The 23,483-nt window shown below is 44.4% G+C and overlaps 1 protein-coding gene across 3 annotated transcripts in view; it reads left to right on the plus strand.

Annotated features, from left to right (window-relative positions):
- The window catches only part of LOC134203564 (long-chain-fatty-acid--CoA ligase 4-like), a 157,036-nt gene that overhangs the window by 75,945 nt on the left and 57,608 nt on the right, over positions 1-23,483 (plus strand). For all 3 annotated transcript variants that reach the window (XM_062678414.1, XM_062678415.1, XM_062678416.1), the window contains one exon: positions 1,367-1,921. In XM_062678414.1, coding sequence (XP_062534398.1) covers positions 1,899-1,921 — 23 coding nt within the window. In that variant the 5' untranslated portion in view covers positions 1,367-1,898. The remainder of the gene's footprint in view (positions 1-1,366; positions 1,922-23,483) is intronic.

The following is a 23,483-nucleotide window of genomic DNA, read 5'->3' on the forward strand; positions in this document are numbered from 1 at the left end:
CAATTCCAAAACGTCCCCTGCACCTATAAGAGGTCGTTCTTTCTTAAGTTAGGTGTCCGACTAACCATCCTTCCCCTTCCTTAGCATTCGGAAGAACGTGGCCAGGACAGATTTGAACTATTGGATAGTGCATTGCTTCCATCTAAGAGAAAGTGATTAGTCCCAAATCATAATATGTTATATCGGATGAAAGTAATGTTACTCTCATACAAAAGTCCAGGCTTGTACCACATACGAATTTGTGCGAATTGCTCAACGTTAATGCTAATGCTAATGATAACATTCAAAACTGTTTTCTATCGGCCATTCACTACTAAGCCATAGTGTGCCGTAGGTGTAAAACATTTCGCTTAACCGTACGTAGCTCCTATCCGAGACCCATATAAATTTACAAGTATTTGAAACTAGTTGCACCTGCTATTCAACATCAGATACAGACCCCATTTGATTTTGGCAACACGTTCGAAACATTTATGTTGCCAAAATGTTCAATAATACTTCACATTTCTTCACTTATTGGGACGCTAGAGACACTGTGAAGATTTTTAAAATCAAAGCGTTTTTTTCCTGGAAATTTTTTACGCATTTTTTTTTAATATTTTTTTACGTCAGTTTCGAAGTTTAACCAGTTTTTTTACGCGATTTATAAGCAATACCAAAAATGAAATTAAAATGTGTTGCCGAAATTGAATGGTTTTGTTGTTAAAATCGAATGTTTCCAAAATCGTATGGGGTCTGTACTTAAAACAGCTGAGTAGCATAACTACCTTTGAACGGTAAGTTTCTCAATTTTCGAAGCAGTTCATATTCAAGAGATTAGTGCACACACCAGATTGCCTCGCTTACGAACCGGATCGATTTTTCACCTTGCGTAACCCATTAGTAATTGACAATTTGCTATGTTTACGACCTCAGCTCTCCTTCACCACGCTCCGATAGTGTGCGAACTGCGTACCAACCGGTTTTCGGACACCACCGTCCGATCACGTCATTTACTGGTACGAAAGCACCTCAACTTTGGTTTGCAAAAAAAAAGTTTTAACATCAGGAACGGTCAGTGTGATTCCAGCGTGGTACTTTATGTTATCAACTGTAAAAACGCAATATAGTGAAGACATGATTCTGGAATCACAGCGAAATCACATGGCTGTCATAAAAGCATGGAATTGCGCACCACTAACCGACCAATGACCATATCAACCATACCGACCGACTCAGCTCAGCTGACGCACTTCGCATCGGCGTATCGTCGACCCTGCTCTAGCACTTGATCGCAACGTGTCCCACTTACTTACCCGCAAGCAGCATCACACCACACAGCATCAACGATCTCTCTCACGTCTTGTATCTCTCTTTTATTTTGCAGAATCTCCGGCCGCGAGACGGGATTGCAGAGGGCTTCCGCAATTGGGACAACGATTACCGTCTGCGTTCTCGGACGGGCAGCCAGAAGAGAGAAAAAAAGAGGACCAGACACACAATCAGCGGACCACGACGACGGAGTGTTTTAGTTTGCTTCGAAGCAGAGGATGAGTCGCGAGTTGATCTCGCGGATCGCAACGACGACGACGACAGCAAGTTTTGTGTGATCAAATTGCAATACCGGAAAACGTGATATTTGAAAATTCATTTCAAGCATAAAAGTGAGTGTGGTGGGGATCAAAAAGTAATATAGAAAAGAAAAAGTGTGAATAATCTACGTTTGTTTTCGAGCGGATCGGAGGAATCTACAGGAGTAATAACCTGTACCGTTGGATAAGTGTTGGTGTTGTTATTTTTGTTTGCAATTAAGCCCACAAAAGGGAGCGCTTGACAAGAGTAAATTAGAATCTAGGCTAGATTCGCCCAATCATTCATCTCATTCGGTGTGAACGCTTTTCAACATTAGTTCGTCCAAAATGTTTATCGAGGAGGATGTCCAGTAAGTAAAGTCCAGTTCCGGCTGTTTTTTATTGTCGGATTCCTACTATCTAATAGTTGCATGCTCTGGCAATAACATTGTGTTGATTTGTGGTGGCACTTAGTGAGGGTAAGTTTACCGGTTTTGGCCATTTATATTCCAGAGTTGGTCACTCTGGAAAAGAATGGTACATCAAATCAGCGTGTACCATACATTTTCGCAATTAATTATAAGAACCTCACGAAATCATTGCGTATATAAAACTGCTAGGTTCCTGTACAAATTGTTTTAGAAACTGACATTCTACCAATGCCATGATTCTGTTTACAGGTTTCGTGAAGCTCTTACACAAAATTGTAAAAAAAATGATATCCGTTTATTGGTAGTAGAAACTCGATAAAAATAACACCTTAAAGGTATCTAATAATCCCTTGAAAAAAATTTATTTTACATTTTTAAGTATTAAAAATATAATTCATGGTCAATACCGGTATTGTCACCCTCAATACTGTTTTGCCTATAAATAAGTACAGTGAGTGCAAAAAGTTTTCGTCTAGCTTTATGTTTTCTAGAAAATGTCGAAATTGGAATATACTAAGCTAAAAATCAAAATCATATTAATCTATTCATCTTTATTATAAGGAATTAGATAAACCGATGATTCGCAGCACCGGTGTTCAAATTTTCTTAAAAGGCGATTTCACAGTGATCAATTATTTCTTCAACGATATACAATTTTCATTTTCCTACGTCGATGGCACTCATGCACCCCCAGGCCACAACACAATCCCCGTCATACTTGAGGACTAAGGTTCTGCGCCTGCATCTCAGTATTATTTTTCGCCATACTATACATCGGCCATCTAATCCGAATATGATGCATTTGCTTTAATCAGGAAATATTACTTGATTCCAAATGTCATCCTTCTTCTGACGATATTCTTTGGCGAGACTAAGCCGCTTTTGACGATTTATTTGGCTCACCTAAATATTATTTTGCCCTACTCACCCATCATACCCTTAGTCACGCATTAGTTTAAAATTTTTGTAAAAGAATTCAGCTAGACGAATACTTTTTGGACCTACTGTATGCATGTGTTTTTGAAAATGCTAGGAACAAGTTTATTTTAATCCATACTTTAAGAGGATATAGACAATTTAGAAATTATTTCTTTTATTTGTTTTTAAGCAATTATATCACTGGGGATTGTATTTTTGCCAGTATGCCCAGAATATTGAAGTTCACATGATAATTTCTGTTTTGTTTGCATGTTTTGTTTAATGCACTTCTAATCTGTTTGTCCACCTAAAAAATGATAAGATAATCGGAAATAAGCAACGACTGACACGAAAGAAAAGGTTAATCCGCCTGCTTTGTTGGAACCTTTCTTGTAAAAAAAACACAATAACACTTTACAATTTGACCAATTGGGGTAAATCATTACTTGGGCACATGGACCAATTCACGACATACTGTATGGAAAATTCATGTTTTATGTTATTTACATGCAACATTTCCCAACTTCAAATTTAATAAATGAAAAAAAAAATCGTATTTCAAACTTTCTCACTTTGCCTAAACGCAACTGTGCGTTTTTTCATTTTTCAAAACAATGTATTCGAAGAATGAACCATATTTGAAACATGCGGAAAGATCTTTGGTTACGCGTGTAGATCTCAAGGCCTTACTTCGGGAATTCTTGGATGATTCAGAATGATTCTTAGATGACCAAGAACTTATGCTTTGAACTTCTTCTTCTTCTTCAATGGCTCTACATAACAACTGGAACTTGGCCTGCTTTTCAACTTTTTTAGCATTTCTTCAGTTATTATTTGAAAGCTTTTCTATGCCCGCCATTTATTGCATGAGTATGTATCTTGTGTGGCAAGTACAATGGATACACTATGCCCAGGGTGTCGAGAAAATTTCCAACCTGAAAACATCCTAGCCGGACCGAGAATCGAACTCGCCATCTCCGGATTGGCAATCCTACGCCTTTGCCTTTGCTACTGGAGAGTATCAAGTATCTTCTTTACAATGATGCAGCATTTATTCTGATTTCCTGTAAAGTCTAGACCCAACCACATTGAATGTTGATGAACGACTTATTTCATTAAAATTAGGCTTTTTCAGCTTAAAAAAAGTAGCTTTAAAATGCATCTGACATTTAATTATTCAGAAACTAAGAAAATTGTTCTTCAAGAATTCAATGAATTGCTCCTAGAATATCTTTGGCAGTACATACTAGAATATTTCAGTCTGAAAATATTTCAGAACTTCATTTAAAAATTGTTTGGAAACTCGCCAATCTATTTTTTTTTAATTCTTTATGAATAAATACGACTACTCCTAGAATTTCCCCAGAAACTCTTTTAGGAATTCCTTCGAAAATTTCTCCTTTATGCCCATCGGGAAATCCACACGAGATTCATTCAAGAATTTATAAGAAAAATTTCTTCTAAGTTTCAAATTAGGAATTCCTTTGCGAATTTCTTCAAAAAATACTTCATGCATTGATCGTCAAAATCTTTTTGGAACTCGTTTGGATATTGCCACATAAAATCTGTCGTGAAATCTTCATGAAAGAGGAATTTTCCGAAGCAGTTCCTTGGAGAATTCTATAGGGAAATTTCCAGGAGAACATATAGAGATATTTCTGGAAGAGTTCTTGAAGGAATTTTCGCGGATTTTCTTGTAAGTATTTTTGAGAGAATTCTTGTTGATTTTTTAAAGAAGTCTGAAGAAAAAGCGGGAGAATTTTTGGAGTAATTTCTTAGTAAAATGCTGTAAAATTTTCTGGGCGATTTCTTGGAGAAATTCTGGAGAAGTTTCCGTGGGAACTGTTTTTCAAGAACAATTTCCAGAATAATTTATTTGTGAACGACTTTTCAGGAGAATCCCTGTAGCAATTTTTGGGTAAGATTTTCTTGAAGAATTCCCAGAGAAATGCGCGTAAGATTTTCTACAATAAGATTTCGCTATTGAATTTCATCAAAAGTTCTTCAAAAATTCCTGGACAATTTTCCGGAAGAATTCCCGGGAGGTGGGTTTAGTGGAATTCTGTGTGAATTTTATAAGGAATTCAGAGGAAATATTTGAAGAGCCCTCGTGATAATTTCTGTAGAGTTTGTGAAGTCATTACGGAAATTACGGAATTACGGAAAGAATTACAGGAGGCGCTTCCGAAGAAATTCATGGAGAAACTTCTAAACGAATTCCAGGAGGATCTTCCAAAGAACTACTGGAAAAAAATCTGAAAAAACTTCTGGAGGAATTCCTGGAAGAACTTCTAGAGTAATTCCTGGAGGAACTTTCAGAAGAACTCTTGGAAGAACTCCTGGAGGAATATCTGGGGGAACTCCTGGTGGAACCTCCTGAGGAACTCCTGGAAGAACTTCCAGATGAACTCCTGGAGGAACCCGGAAGAGCTTATAGAGGAACTTCTGGAGGAACTTCCAGAGAAATTTCTGGAAGAACTTTCGAAGGAACTCCTGTAGAATTTTCCAGAGGAACTCCTGGAGGATTCTCCAGAGGAACTTCTGAAGGAATTTCCAGAGCAACTCCTGGAGTAATTGGAATTTCTAGAGGAATTCCTGGAGAAACTTCCAAAGGAATTCCTGGAGGAACTTCCGAAGGAATTTCTGGAGGAACTTCCGAAGGAACTTCTGGAGGAACTTCTGAAGGATTTTTTTGAGGAACTTCTTGCGGTATTCTAGGAGGGAACTTCTGGAAGAATTCCTGGAGGAACTCCTGGAGGAAGTTCCGGGGGAGTTCCTGAAGGAACTTTCGGTGAAATACCTGGAGGAACTTCTGGAGAAATTACCGATGGAAATTTTGGAGAACTCTCTGGAAGAATTTCTGGAGGAATTCCTGGAAGAATTACTGAAGGAACTACTGGAAGAATTTCCGGAGGAATCCCTGAAGGATGTTCCGGAAGAATTCCTGGTGGAACTTTGGGAGGAGTACCTGTAGGAACTTCCATAGTTTTTTCTAGAGGACTTTCGGAGGAATTTTTGGGGGAACTGGCTGAGAAATTCCTGGAGGAATTGCTGGAGGAAGTCCTGGATTCCGGAGGACCTCCTGGAGAAACATTCGGAGGAATTGCTGGGAGAACTTCCGGAGGAATTCCTGAACGAACTTTCGGATGAATTTCTGGAGGAATTTCCGGAGGAACTTCCGAAGGAATTTCTGGATGAACTTCCGAAGGAATTCCTGGAGGAACTTTCGGAGGAATTTTCGGAGAAATTCCTGAAGGAACTTCCGGAGGATGTTCAGAAGGAATTCCTGGAGGAGCTTCTGGTGAATCTTCCGGAAGAATTCATGGAGGAACTTCCGGAGGAATTTCTGGAGGAACTTCCAGAATAATTCCTGTAGGAACTTCCTGAGGAATTTCTGGAGGAATTTCCAGAGGTTTTTCTGGAGGAACTTTCAAAGAAATTCCTGGAGGAATTTCCGGAGGTTTTCCTGGAAGAATTTACGGATGAATTCCTGGAAGAACTTCTAGAGGAATTCCTGGAGGAACTTTCAGAGGAATTCCTGGAGAAACTCCTGGAAGAACTCTTGGTGGAACTCTTGGAGGAATTTCCGGAGGAACTTCTGGAGAAACTTCTGGAGGAACCTCCTGAGGAACTCCTGGAGAAACTTCTAGATCAGCGGTTCTCAACCTGGTACATGTACCCCTGGGGGTACCTTCGCTGGCCCTAGGGGGTACCTCGGAAAAAATGCATAATGGCGGACGTATTACAATTCCAATCAGAACTTATTGATAAAGTTTTGATAATTGTGTATTTTTTTTTATTTCAAAACTTTGTCTTGTACATAATATGCATGGCGATCAGTAAATCAAAGCCAATTGAATCCCACCCTCCTCAACCAGAACAGCGTATGAGAGGCTGCGGAACAAAATATCAAACGGATAAAACGTCATGATGATCAAATTAAAAAAATCTTAAATGCAATCTACCTGATCTAAACAAAGTGTTGAATAATATGATACAAACATGCTTTTAACTAAAATCTAGAATCTGAAGATTCGGAAGCCTCCGTTTCAGAGGCATGAAGGTTTTTTTTTTCTCAGAAAAGGTCAGTTGCTTCGTTGCAAAAGGATTAGAAGCATCCTTCTACACTTCTCGGAAGCCTTCTTCAGAGCAGCTCGAATGCCTCCTTTCAAGATGTTCAGAATCCTTCTTGCAAAACCCGAGCAGCACATGTCAGTAAAAATGGTTGCAGTAACTCGTAACCCATGTGTGGAACACGCGTGCTGCTAGAGTAGGTCCGAAAGCCCCCTTTTCAAGAGCCCCATGTCTCCTTCCAAGTGGCCCGGAAGCCTCATTTTAAGAGAGTCAGAAGCCTCTTTTCAAAAAGCTCGGATTGATCCTTTCAAGAAGATCGGAAGCCTCCTTTCAAGGGGCTCGGAAGCCTCCTTTCAAGAGGCTCGGAAGCCTCCTTTCAAGAGGCTCAGGCCTCCTTTCAAGAGGCTCAGGCCTCCTTTCAAGAGGCTCAAGCCTCCTTTCAAGAGGCTCAGAGCCTCCTTTCAAGAGGCTCAGGAAGCCTCCTTTCAAGAGGCTCAGAGCCTCCTTTCAAGAGGCTCAGGCCTCCTTTCAAGAGGCTCAGAAGCCTCCTTTCAAGAGGCTCAAGCCTCCTTTCAAGAGGCTCAGAAGCCTCCTTTCAAGAGGCTCAGAGCCTCCTTTCAAGAGGCTCAGAAGCCTCCTTTCAAGAGGCTCGGAAGCCTCCTTTCAAGAGGCTCGGAAGCCTCCTTTCAAGAGGCTCGGAAGCCTCCTTTCAAGAGGCTCGGAAGCCTCCTTTCAAGAGGCTCGGAAGTCTCCTTTCGAGAGGCTCGGCAGCCTCCTTTCAAGAGGCTCGGAAACCTCCTTCCAAGAGGCTCGGAAACCTCCTTTCAAGAGGCTCGGAAACCTCCTTTCAAGAGGCTCGGAAGCCTCCTTTCAAGAGGCTCGGAAGCCTCCTTTCAAGAGGCTCGGAAGCCTCCTATCAAGGGGCTCGGAAGCCTCCTTTCAAGGGGCTCGGAAGCTTCCTTTCAAGAGACTCGGAAGCCTACTAGAGGAGGGCATAGAACCTTTTTTCAAAAAGCTAGGACGGCTCCTTTCAGAGGCTCGAAAGCCTACCCTCAAGTGAATCGGAAGCCTCTCTTTAAGACCCTTGAAAGCTTAAATTCAAGAAGCTCGGAATTCTTCTTTCAAGAGGCTTGGAAACATACTTTCAACAGGCTCAGAAGCCTCCTTTCAAGTGGTTCGATAGTCGCCATTCGAGAGGCCTGAAAGCCGCCATTCAAGAGGCTCGAAAGCCATCATTCAAGATGCTCGAAAGCCTCTTATCAAGAGCTGCGGAAGCCTACTTTCAAGAGATTCAGAGGCTCCTTTTAAGAGGCTCGGAAGCCCCCTTTACAGGGCTCAGAATTATTCTTTCAAGAGGCTTGGAAGCTTACTTTCAAGAGGGGGTACCTCAATTAATGCTAAAGTTCCAAGGGGTACCTCTCGAGAAAAAGGTTGAGAACCGCTGTTCTAGATGAACTTCTGGAGTAACTCCCAGAGGAACTTCCGAAGGAATTTCTGGAGGAGTTTCCGAAGGAATTCTTTAAGGAACTTCTTGAGAAATTCCTGGAGGAACTTCGGAAGGAACTCCTGGAGGATTTATCAGAAGAACTCCCTGAGGAACTTCTGTATAACTTCTGGAGGAGCTTCCGGAGGAACTGGAATTTCTAGAGGAATTCCTGGAGGAATTTTTCGAGGAACTTCCGAAGGAATTTCTGGAGGAACTTCCGAATGAATTCCTAGATGAACTTCCGAAGGAACCTGGAGGAACTTCCGAAGGAATTCTTGGAAAATCTTCTATATGAATTTCTGGAGGAAGTTCCATAGGAATTCCTGGAGGAATTTCGGAAGGAATTCCTAGAAGAACTTCCGAGGGAATTCCTGGAGGAATTTCCGAAGGAATTTCTGGAAGAACTTCCGAAGGAGTTCCTGGAGGAACTTCCGAAGGAATTCCTGATGAAACTTGCGAAGGAATTCTGGGAGGAACTTCCGGAAGAACTGAAGGAACTTCTAGAGGATATAATGGAGGAAATCCTAAAGGAATTTCTGGAGGAACTTACTTAAAGTTTAAATAAGCTCTATTGCTTTCAGTATACCTAAATATACCATTAATACTGGTTTAGGTTCTTTTTCTGCCAATGAGATGGTAATATCGACTGATTTAAAAATGGTTCAAACCATGATACGCTTTTCACTTTTTCAAAGCTTGATGGGATACCTAGGATTGATACTTAGTATACGATAAACTACTTAAACGAAATTAAATAATAGGCAGCTCGCTTTTTGGACATCATAGAATTGCTCATGTTCAGTTTTTTTTATCTCTTTCAAATAATGTTTTTTTTCTCTCGAGATACATTGCAGGTAGGGGAACGGTTCGGCACTTCATCCCATAACTAGCTCCATCCCATCAAAAACAAAACAATGAAAAGGAATTTGGTTTGTTTATTATTTTTGTGATTTTTTTCACTAGTGAGCAGTGAGCTCGCGTGTTAGCAAAAAGAAGCGACAAAATTGGTGCTGTATTTCTTTGTTTTGCGATGAGATGAATATTTGTCCATTGAAATGGAAAACGGAACAGTTCCTCTATATATTTTTGCCTTTCTCGTAATACTAAGTATACGTAAAGGCTATATGATCACTCCAAAGAAGAACTTTTGATAGAAGGTTCGGGGACCCATAGTGTTATATACTAATCGACTCAGCTCGACGAATTGAGGTATTATGTGTGTATGTATGTATGTGTGTGTGTTTTTTTTTATTGAGTTATGACACTTCTGTCTGGACTTCCTCACAAAACTGCTTGGAAACATTCACCATCACCCCTTGCTGCCTGCTAGGTTACCTACAATTAGGTCATCCTTGCTTCTATGGAAACTTTCTTTCACTGTGATGGGAGGAAAAACCTCAACCTTTCCTAGCTTTGCTATCTTGCTCCTCCCCGGGACCGCAAGATACGTTTTCTACTACGAGCTCATTCGAACTTATCATCAAATCTTTCTTTGTCTTTGCCGGTATACCTAGCCTCCACTTTGAAGTGGCTGGTGTCTCGACGACTTTGAACAACTGATTCTTCGCGATCTACTCGGTCTAGTCTCCGAGGGCGGATCTAGCCTACTCCGAGAATTCCCGGCGAAGGAGTTTCTCCCACACCGAAGCCAACCAGCCGGGTGCCAAGGTCAGTCCAGCGATTCCGTTGGAGCAGGGCGTCCGGTTCACTGGTGCCCTGACTATCCGTCGCTGGTGGTATTTCGTCGCGATCTACTCAGTCTAGTCCCCGGCGGTGGATCTAGCCTACACCGACGGAGAGTTCCCCGACAAAAGAATTTCTCCCGGTACCTAATCTCTTTGGTCCTTTCGACATTTCTTTTGCAAAACAGATGACCGCATTCCAAGTGCTTTCCTCTCGACACATTTCTTCAACAACGTTCTCCAAGCTTAGGCCGGTTATTTCCCTCCGGCGTCTCTTCGACGTTCTCACAGTTCGGACAGAACGGTGAGTTAGCATGCTCGAACCGATGCAGATACTTCCTGAAGCATCTTTGGCCCGACAGGAACTGCGTCAGGTGGAAGTTTACCTTGCCATGCTTTCTATTTATCCACGTTGCCAGGTTCGGAATAAGAAGGTGGGTCCACTAACGTGACGAGATACTAGCTAGCAGACGCTTCGTGCTGTTTCTTGGTCCGCCAATGTTTGGAATGATCCTCGTTATCGCGTTCATTGCCTTCGCCTACTTTTCACAGGGGTAGTCGACATGGTTGTTGAAGTTCAACCGGTCAAGGTACTTCAGTGACCGTTTCGATGTAATTTCATGCCCTCCGATTACGATCTCCATCCGTTGGATTACTTTGCAGTTGCTGACTAATAGCACCTCCGTTTTTTTGGTGAGCTATCTGTAGCTTAACTCTCGATTGTGGTTATCTCCTCCGTCACAGACGCCTCCACTTCTTCGAGTGTTTCGCCCATCACTGTTAGTGACACGTCGTCCGCAAAACCCACAATTCTCACTTTCCTGGGCAGCTGCAGTGGGTTGGGCCGAGTATATGGAACTCTGAGCAACACCCGCCGTAACACGCATCGACTTTTGCCCTTCGTTCGTGTCATACACCAGACCATTGCTCTGAAGTAGCTCTTCAGAATGTGACACAGATAGCCGGGAACCCGCATTCACGTCTACCGTAACAACTACCCAGTATCGATCTCCTCTTCGCTTCTGTTTGGACACTTTCTTAGCACTTTCGAGTACTGTCCGGATTGCATCCACAATTGATACTCCTGTTCGGAATTCAAACTGCATCATTGACAGTCCACCCTCACCCTCCATACACTTCGTCAACCTGTTGAGGATGATCCACTGCAGGAGCTATCCAACTGTATCTATCAGGCATATCGGTCTATACGAGGCCGGATTCCCCGGCGGCTTTCCAGGTTTTTGCAGCAATACCAGCTTCTGGGTCTTCCACATTTCTGGAAAGTTACCCTCGTCCAGGCACCGCTGGAGTACCGTTCTGAACATAATCGGATATGCCAAGATCGCAGCTTTCAGAGCCACGTTTGTCATCTGGACCGGGAGGTTTCTTCGTTTTTAGGTGCTTTGGTGCTTCATTCAGCTCGTCATTAGACACTTGTCGATCCTCGGCAATTGCTTTCGTATCTTCGCCGTATGGTGTCGGTGGCCACGTAGTCAGATCGTGTTTCGGGAAGAGACCTTCCACCATATCCTTCAGCATTAGGGTGGCTCAAATTAGTATGGGAAAAATGCGGTTTTCAGCATTCTGTATTTAATTCTACAAGAACTGAATGAGTATCATGGTTCTTGATCGTAAATTGTGCCGTCCAACTGCAAATCACTGTTTTTGGATGTTTCTGCATACATTTTTCCATATAAACTTCCAACGAGTTTAGCACCGCCCAAACGTTGACCGATTTGGCTGAAATTTTGTCCAGCGCATCAGGGCATCAAATAGAACCGAATAAGAGGGCGGCCCATCAAAAAATTTGAAAAAGTGTTTTTTGAGCCACCTTATTCAGCATTGCTGGACACATTTCAGCTGGCGTCGACGGGCCTTTGATCTTCGCCATCACAATTCTGTACGCATCACCCCAGGGATTGGCTCTCATCTTCCACTTCTGCTCAACAGTCACTCTTCTTCGTGTTGTCGCAGGGTTTCGTTGCCCAATACAATAGCGAATCGCCTGGTGATCGCTATGGGTGTACATTTCACTAACTCTCCAGTTCATGTTCGGCATCAGCGAAGGACTGCAGAGCGTGATGTCGATGATAGACTCCTCCCGTCTCTCCGAATGGTGCTAAAGGTGCTTTCATTGCAATATCATACATCTAGCTTCGACAGAGCTTCCTGCAGAATGCATCCCCTCGTATTGGTTACTCTGCTGTCCCACTCCACAGCCCAGGCATTGAAATCACCTCCTATAACTGCCGGCCCTCGTCCGATCAGCTTGTAGGTTAACTGCTCTAGCATCTGGCTGAACTGCTCCACTGTCCACCTTGGAAGTGCATAGCAACTGCATATGTAAATGCCGTTGATTTTGGCGATCACGAATCCTTCACATAAACTCTCCACCACTTCTTGGATAGGGAGTCTGCCCATAACTTGTATCGCAGCCATTCCCGTTCTATCAGCAACCCAGTTGCCGTTATTAGGGGGAACTCGATACGGCTCTGCAATTATCGATATGTCACATATCGCTTCTGTTGTTGACTGCCATAACAGTTGCTGTGCGGTTTCGCAGTGATTCAGTGGGTGTCGACTACCTGGAAAAACCTGGAAAGTCAGGGAAAGTCAGGGAATTTCATTTTGGACCTGGAATGTCAGGGAAAGTCAGGGAATTTTGACTGAGGTCAGGGAAAAAACGCAAAACCCAATATTGAAAATTTATAGTGATTTTTTTAAATTTCGAGCAATATACTAAACTAAGGACACTTATACTTAGCTTAGCTTAGCTTGATTGACTGTACCCATCGTAGTTGCTAGTCGTGATTGGCCGAGAAACAACAAATAATGCACAGCTCACCAATTGAATAGTTTTCTTGGGACTAGAAAGCTATTCTCGCTGTACATGCTTCGGAGTTTCTTTAATCCAAGAACAATAACGATGCCGGCCACGTCCTCACAGTCAATTAGAAAAGGTGAGGAAAATTAGCTCGACACTCATTGCTACAAGAGACCGAGGAATCCTCTGCATCTCCATGGGCGCAAAGTCCCTTTGATATTATAGATTATTTAGTTTGAATGGTTTTGTGTCTGAGTCGTTTCGTTTTTGTAGTTTCCTTTATTAGGAGCGTTTGAGTCATGTTCCCATCAAACAAAAGTAGTTTTGAAAGTTCTTTCGAATACTTAATCATCAATCGCGAGTGTCATTCCTTATAAACTTATTTTGAAGTACTTATGATACAGGGAAATTTTATTTAATGCTCTACTTAATGAACTCTACTAACTCTAATCTTGTTAAACGAAAACCCCGAATAGTATCTTTGTTGACCTGTGACGGCACTCTACAGCATCGGTCTCATCTCCAAACATGATTCTATAGGATATGTTTTAAAAATATTTCGTGAACCTTCATTTGATGATGGGCTTATAAAGTCATTGATCGATTCTCACGTCCTTAGGTGGTCAAATTAATGGTCATGTAGAGAGAATGATAGTGGATAAAAGCATCACATGGTCTACCTCATGTACGTAGGTGGCGATGGTCTCAATTAAACCACATTAAACGTTCGATACTTCATAATTATGCAAGAGGAGGATGATGTGGTTGTCAATGGTAATGTTTCAGTTTTACATTCGCTGCTTTTGATTTTTATGAAACAATTCTATCAGGAAGTGTTATGATTGATCTTTTAGATTTTATCAAGAAATTACTTCAGAATTCTCACTGAAACATAAAAAAATCTTAAAGGATTTAAAAAAGCTGTTTTGATAGTTCTTATCCTGGAGCTCCTTGATGGATGTTTAGTAGATTTTTTCAAAAGCTCCGCTGCAAAAACTTGGTATAGTGATTACTCAAATTTGAATAGAATGTCTTCGTGAAGGGATTCATATAAAAAATGTGCAAAGGAACCTTTAGATGTTCCTTATAAAGTTTCATTGCTTATTGCAGTTGTCTGACATCTAGTAGAACTTTCTAGAAATAAAACAATGCTGGAACTCCAAGACCATTTTTTTAAATCGATAAAATACATAGAGTAGTATTTGAGACTAGTTATGCCCCTTCTTTAAAAAACACCTATTTTTTTTTGATATTTTTTCATGGGACCATTGCTTTATTTAAACCGAAGGCCAAAATCGACAAATATTAAACGACCTGACTGTGTTCAGACCAAATTATTTAAAGTATTGCAGTGGTTAGAATGTTTTGTTGGGCTCACTATAAGTGCTGCATAGATTTATGTGAGCTTGCAAAGATTGCATTCATGATTATCTAGAATTATCTTAACTATTTTGAAAAGTCCATAAACTCCACAAAAAGTGAATAAGAATACTTACTTCGTACGTATACTTGAGTGCCAATGGAGGTTTCTCGATGTTCACGAAAATAACTAATCCGTAAAATTGGCATTAGGAGAATTTCTAAAAACTTCCACGATGGTTGGTAAATAGTTCAAAACTCGTGGCAAAAGATACAAGATATCACACAACTTTCCAGAAAGATAATAAAAATTTGAACGATTTGAAGAAGTCCGTCAATAGTATTGGAGGTCTATTGCGACTCCATGAAGTCCGTGAGAATTCCCAACGGTGGATGAAGGCACCAGGAACTTATAACATTAATTGGAGCCAATTTTGGAAAGATGTGAATTATGATTTTTTTTTCAGGAGTTCTGCGCATTAACTTGAATATTTGTCAACGACCAGAATTGCCTGCGATATTCTCCAAATCCTTTATGTTCTGTTTCTAGAGGTCATTAGGCTTCCAGATCAGATTAATCAGATTCAGATTATTCTCAATTATCTTCACTACTGCGGGACTGCGATCGCCCTCTTATAGGCAAGGCATTTGTAGTCAACCGTCTGATGATCATTCCCTTCTTCCGGTGTGCAAAGCATACACTTGGGTTTTTGCGGACCCTTACAAGCCCCTGCCCGATGTCCGAAGACCAAACGTTTGAAGCATCTCTCCACTTGTTTATTCACTTGCGGGGCGGCTTTCAATGGGCATTTTGACCATCTAACAGTAAATTTGCCTACCTCTAGAGCCTTTTTAGCAGCGGTAACTGGCAGGCGAATTATCGCTGTTTGTGTTCCTCCGAACACTTTCCTTCTTCGGATTGACATCCGAGCATCCTTGAGCTTTTCGTCCGACGTGATCTCGTCTAGATCCCTGCACATAATTATAGGGATTTAACTTCCGCCTCTGCGCCCTTCTGCGGTCCTTCTTTAACTCGAAGAGCATCTCTCCGGTTTGAGTGCGCCTGGTCCTTACTACATTCTCGCCCAAGTCCCTCAGCTCCGGATCCTTTAAGTAGGTGTCATATTGAGGAGCGCTGCATACGTCCTTGCGTCATTAGCCTTGCCGAGTACGGCTTCCTCCATCGGTGACTTCTGACGAGGCTTGTTCTGCTCCATCTTTCTCGCCTCTTTTCGCTTCAGTTGTTTGTTTCTTTTCTCCTTCTGGCCAACTACGGTACTCCATCCTGATCCCTGTGAAGTAGCGTCTGTCCTTCCGACGACGGCAGCGTCCTCCCGCGTTTGCTTCTTGAGACCGCGTGACCTCCTGTCTCCCGGCGAAGTTCTGGCCCTTTTGGGAGTCATGGAGACTGATGTACTCTCCAACCCCGCTAACATCTCTTTCCCCTGCTTCTTAGGATATAACGGATCAGCTGTGCCGATATGTTTCTGTTCCGGCGGAGCTAAGGCAGCAGGAGCTTTAGTCAGCGCCAATGCGCGCTCCGCCGCATTGGCCCTCAGCACTGCGGTATCGAATTCATTTACTGCCGATACTAGCGCCTTTCGGATCTTGTGAACCATGTCCTTAATCTCCTTATGGACGTTGTTCCTCCCATCCACGAAATTGTGGAGCTCCTCCACCAATCTTTTTGATGTCACTATTTTCGGCTTTTGGGGAGGCTTGTTTAACTCGCTCTGTCATTGCCGTTGCTCCTGCTGCTGCTGCTGTTGACCCTGCTTCTGCTGCTGTTGTTGTTGATGTAGCACTTCTGCTACTGGTGATCTCACCAGCCTACTACTGGCGAACGGGTTTGCCGCACCTGCGTCTGCTTCTGTATGGGGCCGTACACATATTACGTAAACACTAATGAGGGGGGGGGGGTCGGTCAATATCTTACGCGCCATATAAATAAAAAAAATCTTTTGTATGGAAAAATTCTTACATGGGGGGAGGGGGGGGGTCGAAAAACCCAAAAAAAAATGCTTACGTAATAAGTGTACGGTCCCTATGATTTGTTGGATTACTCTTTTTATCTCCACTGTTATCTCCACCCATCGTACGTAGTCGCCTATGATCCATGGATTGTCTTTTCAAGCAGTGAGGTCCATGCGAGGGTCCATTTCGTTCCATATTTTGAGAATTACGTCTTGAACTGGCCCAAGTTACTTTCAAAAACGCAGTGGCGTCGCGTAACCTCACTTTTTACCTGTGCACTGACCTAAAAAGTGAAATTTTGGATATTTCGACAGCCCAAATGGAAAAGAAAAATTATCAGAGTCGTTTATACTAATCAAAATCTAGTTATTCTTGGCATTTCCGCACACCAATTCTTTAAAATTAAACTCAGTGCACAGGTAGATTGAGGTTAGGGAAACGCCACTGCAAAAACGGCTATTTACGATTCCCAAATCCATTTTCAACGCGCGTAATAAACGAACAACAAGAGACAGAATGTCAACACCATTTTTTTTTCAATAAAAGTATGTTTATTTATTTGATTACATCTAATGTACATTGTAAGTGTTTGGCTTACTTACACTTACAATGTACATTAGATGTAAGCAAATAAATAAACATACTTTTATTGAAAAAAAAAATAAATTGGTGTTGACATTCTATCACTTGTTGTTTGTTTATTACGCGCGTTGAAAATGGATTTGGGAATCGTAAATAGCCGTTTTTGCAGTGGCGGCCCTTCATCTTTGTTGGTAATTTTTTTTTTATTATTATTTTGAAAAGGAAGTAATTTGAAAATTCTCTAGTATGACATGGAAGCCTATTGCAGGCATTAGTTCATTTTGAAAAATTTGATAACCTAACTTCTATTTTATTTTATTTATTATTATTTATTCAGACTAAGGCCGAAGTGGCCTGTGCGGTATATAAGAGTCTTCTCCATTCGGCTCGGTCCATGGCTACACGTCGCCAACCACGCAGTCTACGGAGGGTCCGCAAGTCATCTTCCACCTGATCGATCCACCTTGCCCGCTGCGCACCTCGCCTTCGTGTGCCCGTCGGATCGTTGTCGAGAACCATTTTCACCGGGTTACTGTCCGACATTCTGGCTACGTGCCCGGCCCATCGCAGTCGTCCGATTTTCGCGGTGTGAACGATGGATGGTTCTCCCAACAGCTGATGCAATTCGTGGTTCATTCGCCTCCTCCACGTACCGTCCGCCATCTGCACCCCACCATAGATGGTACGCAGCACTTTTCTTTCGAAAACTCAAGTGCGCGTTGGTCCTCCACGAGCATCGTCCAGGTCTCGTGTCCGTAGAGGACTACCGGTCTAATTAGCGTTTTGTAGATTGTCAGTTTGGTACGGCGGCGAACTCTATTCGATCGGAGCGTCTTGCGGAGTCCAAAGTACGTACGATTTCCAGCCACTATGCGTCTCCGAATTTCTCTGCTGGTGTCATTTTCGGCAGTCACCAGTGAGCCCAAGTACACAAATTCTTCTACCACCTCGATTTCGTCACCACCGATGCAAACTCGCGGTGGGTGGCTCACATTGTCTTCTCTTGAACCTCTGCCTATCATGTACTTCGTCTTCGACGTGTTGATGACTAGTCCGATCCGCTTAGCTTCCCTCTTCAGTCTGATGTAGGCTTCCTCCATCTTCTCAAAGTTACGTGCCATAATATCTATGTCGTCGGCGAAACCAAATAGCTGGACGGACTTATTGAAAATTGTACCACTCGTGTTAATCCCTGCTCTTCGTATTACCCCTTCCAAAGCGATGTTGAATAGCAAACACGAAAGACCATCACCTTGCCGTAACCCTCTGCGGGTTTCGAAGGGACTCGAGAATGCCCCTGAAACTCGAACTACGCACATCACCCGATCCATCGTCGCTTTGATCAACCGTGTCAGTTTATCCGGAAAACCGTGTTCGTGCATTAGCTGCCATAGCTGGTCCCGATCGATTGTATCATATGCGGCTTTGAAGTCGATGAATAGATGATGTGTGGGCACGTTGTATTCGCGGCATTTCTGCAGTACTTGGCGAATGGCGAACACCTGGTCCGTGGTGGAGCGTTCGCCCATAAAACCCGCCTGGTACTGCCCCACGAACTCCCTTGCAGTTGGTGCTAGTCGACGGCATAAAATTTGGGAGAGTACCTTGTAGGCGGCGTTCAGCAATGTGATTGCGCGGTAGTTGCTACAATCCAGCTTATCGCCCTTTTTGTAGATGGGACACACGACACCTTCCATCCACTCCTGCGGCAGAACCTCATCCTCCCAAATCTTGGTAATGACCCAGTGCAGCGCTCTAGCCAGTGCCTCACCACCGTGTTTAAATAGCTCTCCTGGTAGTTGGTCAACCCCAGGGGCTTTGTTGTTCTTCAGCCGGCCAATCTCCTCCTGGATTTCCTGGAGATCCGGAGCCAGTAGAATTATGTCCTGCGCGCGTTCTCCCAGGTCCATCACCATACCGCCATCTTCGTCTGCCACATCGCCATTCAGGTGTTCTTCGTAGTGCTGCCGCCACCTTTGGATCACCTCACGCTCGTTCGTAAGAAGGTTCCCGTTTATGTCCTTACACATATCAGGCTGTGGCACGTGGCCCTTACGTGAACGGTTTAACTTCTCATAGAACTTTCGTGTGTTATTAGCGCGGTACAGTTGCTCCGTTTCTTCACGGTCTCGATCTTCCTGCTGGCGCTTTTTCCTCCGGAAAATCGAGTTTTGTCTGTTCCGCGCCTGTTTATATCGTGCCTCGTTCGCCCTCGTGCGGTGTTGCAGCAATCTCGCCCATGCTGCATTCTTCTCTTCCACTAACTGCTCACATTCGCCGTCATACCAGTCGTTTCTCTGATCCGGGGCACCGTGCCTAGTGCAGCGGTTGCGGTGCTACCAATGGCGGATCGAATATCTCTCCAGCCATCTTCAAGAGACGCTGCGCCTAGCTGCTCTTCCGTTGGAAGTGCCACTTCCAGCTGCTGCGCGTATTCTTGGGCTAGTCTACCGTCTTGTAGCCGCCCAATGTTAAGCCGCGGCGTCCGACTTCGACGCGTGTTGTACACCGTCGAGAGTTTTGAGCGCAGGCATACTGCAACGAGGTAGTGGTCGGATTCAATATTCGCACTGCGGTAAGTGCGGACATTCGTGATGTCGGAGAAGAATTTACCGTCGATTAGAACGTGATCGATTTGGTTTTCCGTCTCTTGGTTAGGTGATCTCCATGTGGCCTTGTGGATATTTTTGCGGGGAAAGAAGGTGCTTCGGACTACCATTCCGCGGGAGGCTGCGAAGTTTATGCATCGTTGGCCGTTGTCATTCGATACGGTGTGCAGACTATCCGGTCCGATGACCGGTCTATACATTTCCTCCCTTCCTACCTGTGCGTTCATGTCACCGATGACGATTTTAACGTCCCGCAGTGGGCATCCATCGTATGTCTGCTCCAGCTGTGCGTAGAACGCTTCTTTCTCGTCGTCGGGTCTCCCTTCGTGTGGGCAGTGCACGTTGATGATGCTATAGTTGAAGAAACGGCCTTTAATCCTCAGCTTGCACATCCTTGCGTTGATTGGCTGCCACCCAATCACGCGTTGGCGCATCTTACCCAGCACTATGAAGCCGGTTCCCAGCTCGTTGGTGGTGCCACAGCTTTGGTAGAAGGTAGCCGCTCGATGCCCGCTTTTCCACACTTTCTGTCCTGTCCAGCAAATCTCCTGCAGCGCCACGACGTCGAAGTTGCGGGGATGTAATTCATCGTAGATCATCCTGTCGCAACCTGCGAAACCTAGCGACTTGCAATTCCATGTTCCAAGCTTCCAATCGTGATCCTGTATTCGTCGCCTAGGTCTTTGCCGATTATATCGAGTCGCATTATCTCTTATATTGTTCGTAATGATTGGTTTTCTAGGCGGCTTATTGGGCCTGCGCAAACCTCCTGTCTCGTCGGAGGGCCGTCGTGTCAGGGCTGTTTAGCGTCCCACCTAACACCAGGACTTGGGCTTGTGCGCTTTGAGCGGCACACGGTCGCTTTGGTGGGGCCTACTTGCGGATACATGCAGCTTTTATAGAGGTTTAACAGGGCCCACTGTCAAACCCCACCACATCCTAGGCAAGCCCCACAACTCGCAGATGGCCTGGGAGGGATCGTCAAGCCCTTGGACATAGTCCCTGCTAACCTAACTACTATGTTTTTTTTTTTTTTTTTTTTTTTTTTTTTTTTTTTCAGACTAAGGCCGAAGTGGCCTGTGCGGTATATAAGAGTCTCCTCCATTCGGCTCGGTCCATGGCTACACGTCGCCAACCACGCAGTCTACGGAGGGTCCGCAAGTCATCTTCCACCTGATCGATCCACCTTGCCCGCTGCGCACCTCGCCTTCTTGTGCCCGTCGGATCGTTGTCGAGAACCATTTTCACCGGGTTACTGTCCGACATTCTGGCTACGTGCCCGGCCCATCGCAGTCGTCCGATTTTCGCGGTGTGAACGATGGATGGTTCTCCCAACAGCTGATGCAATTCGTGGTTCATTCGCCTCCTCCACGTACCGTCCGCCATCTGCACCCCACCATAGATGGTACGCAGCACTTTCCTTTCGAAAACTCCAAGTGCGCGTTGGTCCTCCACGAGCATCGTCCAGGTCTCGTGTCCGTAGAGGACTACCGGTCTAATGAGCGTTTTGTAGATTGTCAGTTTGGTACGGCGGCGAACTCTATTCGATCGGAGCGTCTTGCGGAGTCCAAAGTACGTACGATTTCCAGCCACTATGCGTCTCCGAATTTCTCTGCTGGTGTCATTTTCGGCAGTCACCAGTGAGCCCAAGTACACAAATTCTTCTACCACCTCGATTTCGTCACCACCGATGCAAACTCGCGGTGGGTGGCTCACATTGTCTTCTCTTGAACCTCTTCCTATCATGTACTTCGTCTTCGACGTGTTGATGACTAGTCCGATCCGCTTAGCTTCCCTCTTCAGTCTGATGTAGGCTTCCTCCATCTTCTCAAAGTTACGTGCCATAATATCTATGTCGTCGGCGAAACCAAATAGCTGGACGGACTTGTTGAAAATTGTACCACTCGTGTTAATCCCTGCTCTTCGTATTACCCCTTCCAAAGCGATGTTGAATAGCAAACACGAAAGACCATCACCTTGCCGTAACCCTCTGCGGGTTTCGAAGGGACTCGAGAATGCCCCTGAAACTCGAACTACGCACATCACCCGATCCATCGTCGCCTTGATCAACCGTATCAGTTTATCCGGAAAACCGTGTTCGTGCATTAGCTGCCATAGCTGGTCCCGATCGATTGTATCATATGCGGCTTTGAAGTCGATGAATAGATGATGTGTGGGCACGTTGTATTCGCGGCATTTCTGCAGTACTTGGCGAATGGCGAACACCTGGTCCGTGGTGGAGCGTTCGCCCATAAAACCCGCCTGGTACTGCCCCACGAACTCCCTTGCAGTTGGTGCTAGTCGACGGCATAAAATTTGGGAGAGTACCTTGTAGGCGGCGTTCAGCAATGTGATTGCGCGGTAGTTGCTACAATCCAGCTTATCGCCCTTTTTGTAGATGGGACACACGACACCTTCCATCCACTCCTGCGGCAAAACTTCCTCCTCCCAAATCTTGGTAATGACCCAGTGCAGCGCTCTAGCCAGTGCCTCACCACCGTGTTTAAATAGCTCTCCTGGTAGTTGGTCAACCCCAGGGGGTTTGTTGTTCTTCAACCGGCCAATCTCCTCCTGGATTTCATGGAGATCCGGAGCCGGGAAGATTATGTCCTGCGCGCGTTCTCCCAGGTCCTACTATGTACACTAATATTTACAATAAAAATTTGATAACCTAAATTGGAACTTGCGCCCTAATTGGAGCCTGATCCGAATGCAAGCAACGGACCCTAAACTTTTCTTTACACTCACCAAAGCGTTCATGTAAGGTTTTTATCCCGGCCAGACGGTGGACCTCGGATGTTCTTGTCCTGGGAGGGGTGTTGAGGATCATCCTCAGGAATTTGTTTTGGACCCGTTGAAGTTTGAGGTGGTGGGTTTTAGCGCAGCTCTCCCAGACCGGCATGCCATATTCGATCACAGGGAGGATGATTTGCTTGTAGACAGCAAGCTTATTTTTCAGGGACAATGACGACCGGCGGTTGATCAAAGGGTACAGTAGTTTCAACAAGACGTTACACTTTGTCACCGTTTTGTCAACCTGTTGCCTGAAAATAAGCTTGCTGTCGAGGGTCAAGCCAAGGTAGCCGGCCTCATTGGCCCATTCCACAGTCGTGCCATTGAGGATGATTTTACAGTCCCCAGACGGAACATGTTTAGTGGGGGGAAATGATCACCTGGGTCTTCGCAGCGTTGATACAGATCTTCCAGCTGGCGAGGTACTCTGTCAGGGCATCCAGGCCTCGTTGGAGTTTTGCCACTAGCGCTCTGATCACTCTACCGTTGTAGACGATGGATGTGTCATCTTCGAACAGAGACAGAATGCCGCCTTCTGGAGGTTCTGGCATGTCGGAGGTGAACAGATTGAAAAGCAGGGGCCCGAGGATACTGCCCTGGGGGACGCCTGCGACGATGTTGTGCGCATTGGAACTCGCTCCGCTGATTGAGACCCGGAATGTCCTTGCCGACAGGTAATTGTTGATGATTTTCACCAGGTAGCTGGGAAGATTGTAGCGTTGTAGTTTGTACACCAGGCCATCATGCCATACATTGTCAAATACCTTCTCGACATCGAGTAAGGCCATGGCGGATGTTTTCGAGACAAACTTGTTCCGTCTGAGGACGTTGGTAACTCGGGTCAGTTGGTGTACAGTTGACCGACCGCGTCGGAAACCAAACTGTTCCTCGAGCAAGATGTTGAGATTTTCGGCAGACTCAAGTAACCGATGATGAATAGCTTTTTCGAATAGCTTGGATAACCCTGAGAGAAGGCTGATGGGTCGATAACTTTTGAGGAGGAAGGATCCTTTCCAGGCTTCCGGATGGGGATGACTTTCGCTGACTTCCAGGACGATGGGAAGTAGCTGAGCCGGAGACACTGATTAAAGATCAGCGAGAGGTGCTCAAAGAACGGAGCACTTATGTGTTTGAGCTCGAGATTCAGGATGCTGTCGAAGCCTGGGGCCTTCATGTTCTTCGACGATTTGATATAGGCCGT

Source organism: Armigeres subalbatus, unplaced genomic scaffold, assembly GCF_024139115.2.
Source record: "Armigeres subalbatus isolate Guangzhou_Male unplaced genomic scaffold, GZ_Asu_2 Contig1974, whole genome shotgun sequence".
Taxonomy (NCBI): domain Eukaryota; kingdom Metazoa; phylum Arthropoda; class Insecta; order Diptera; family Culicidae; genus Armigeres; species Armigeres subalbatus.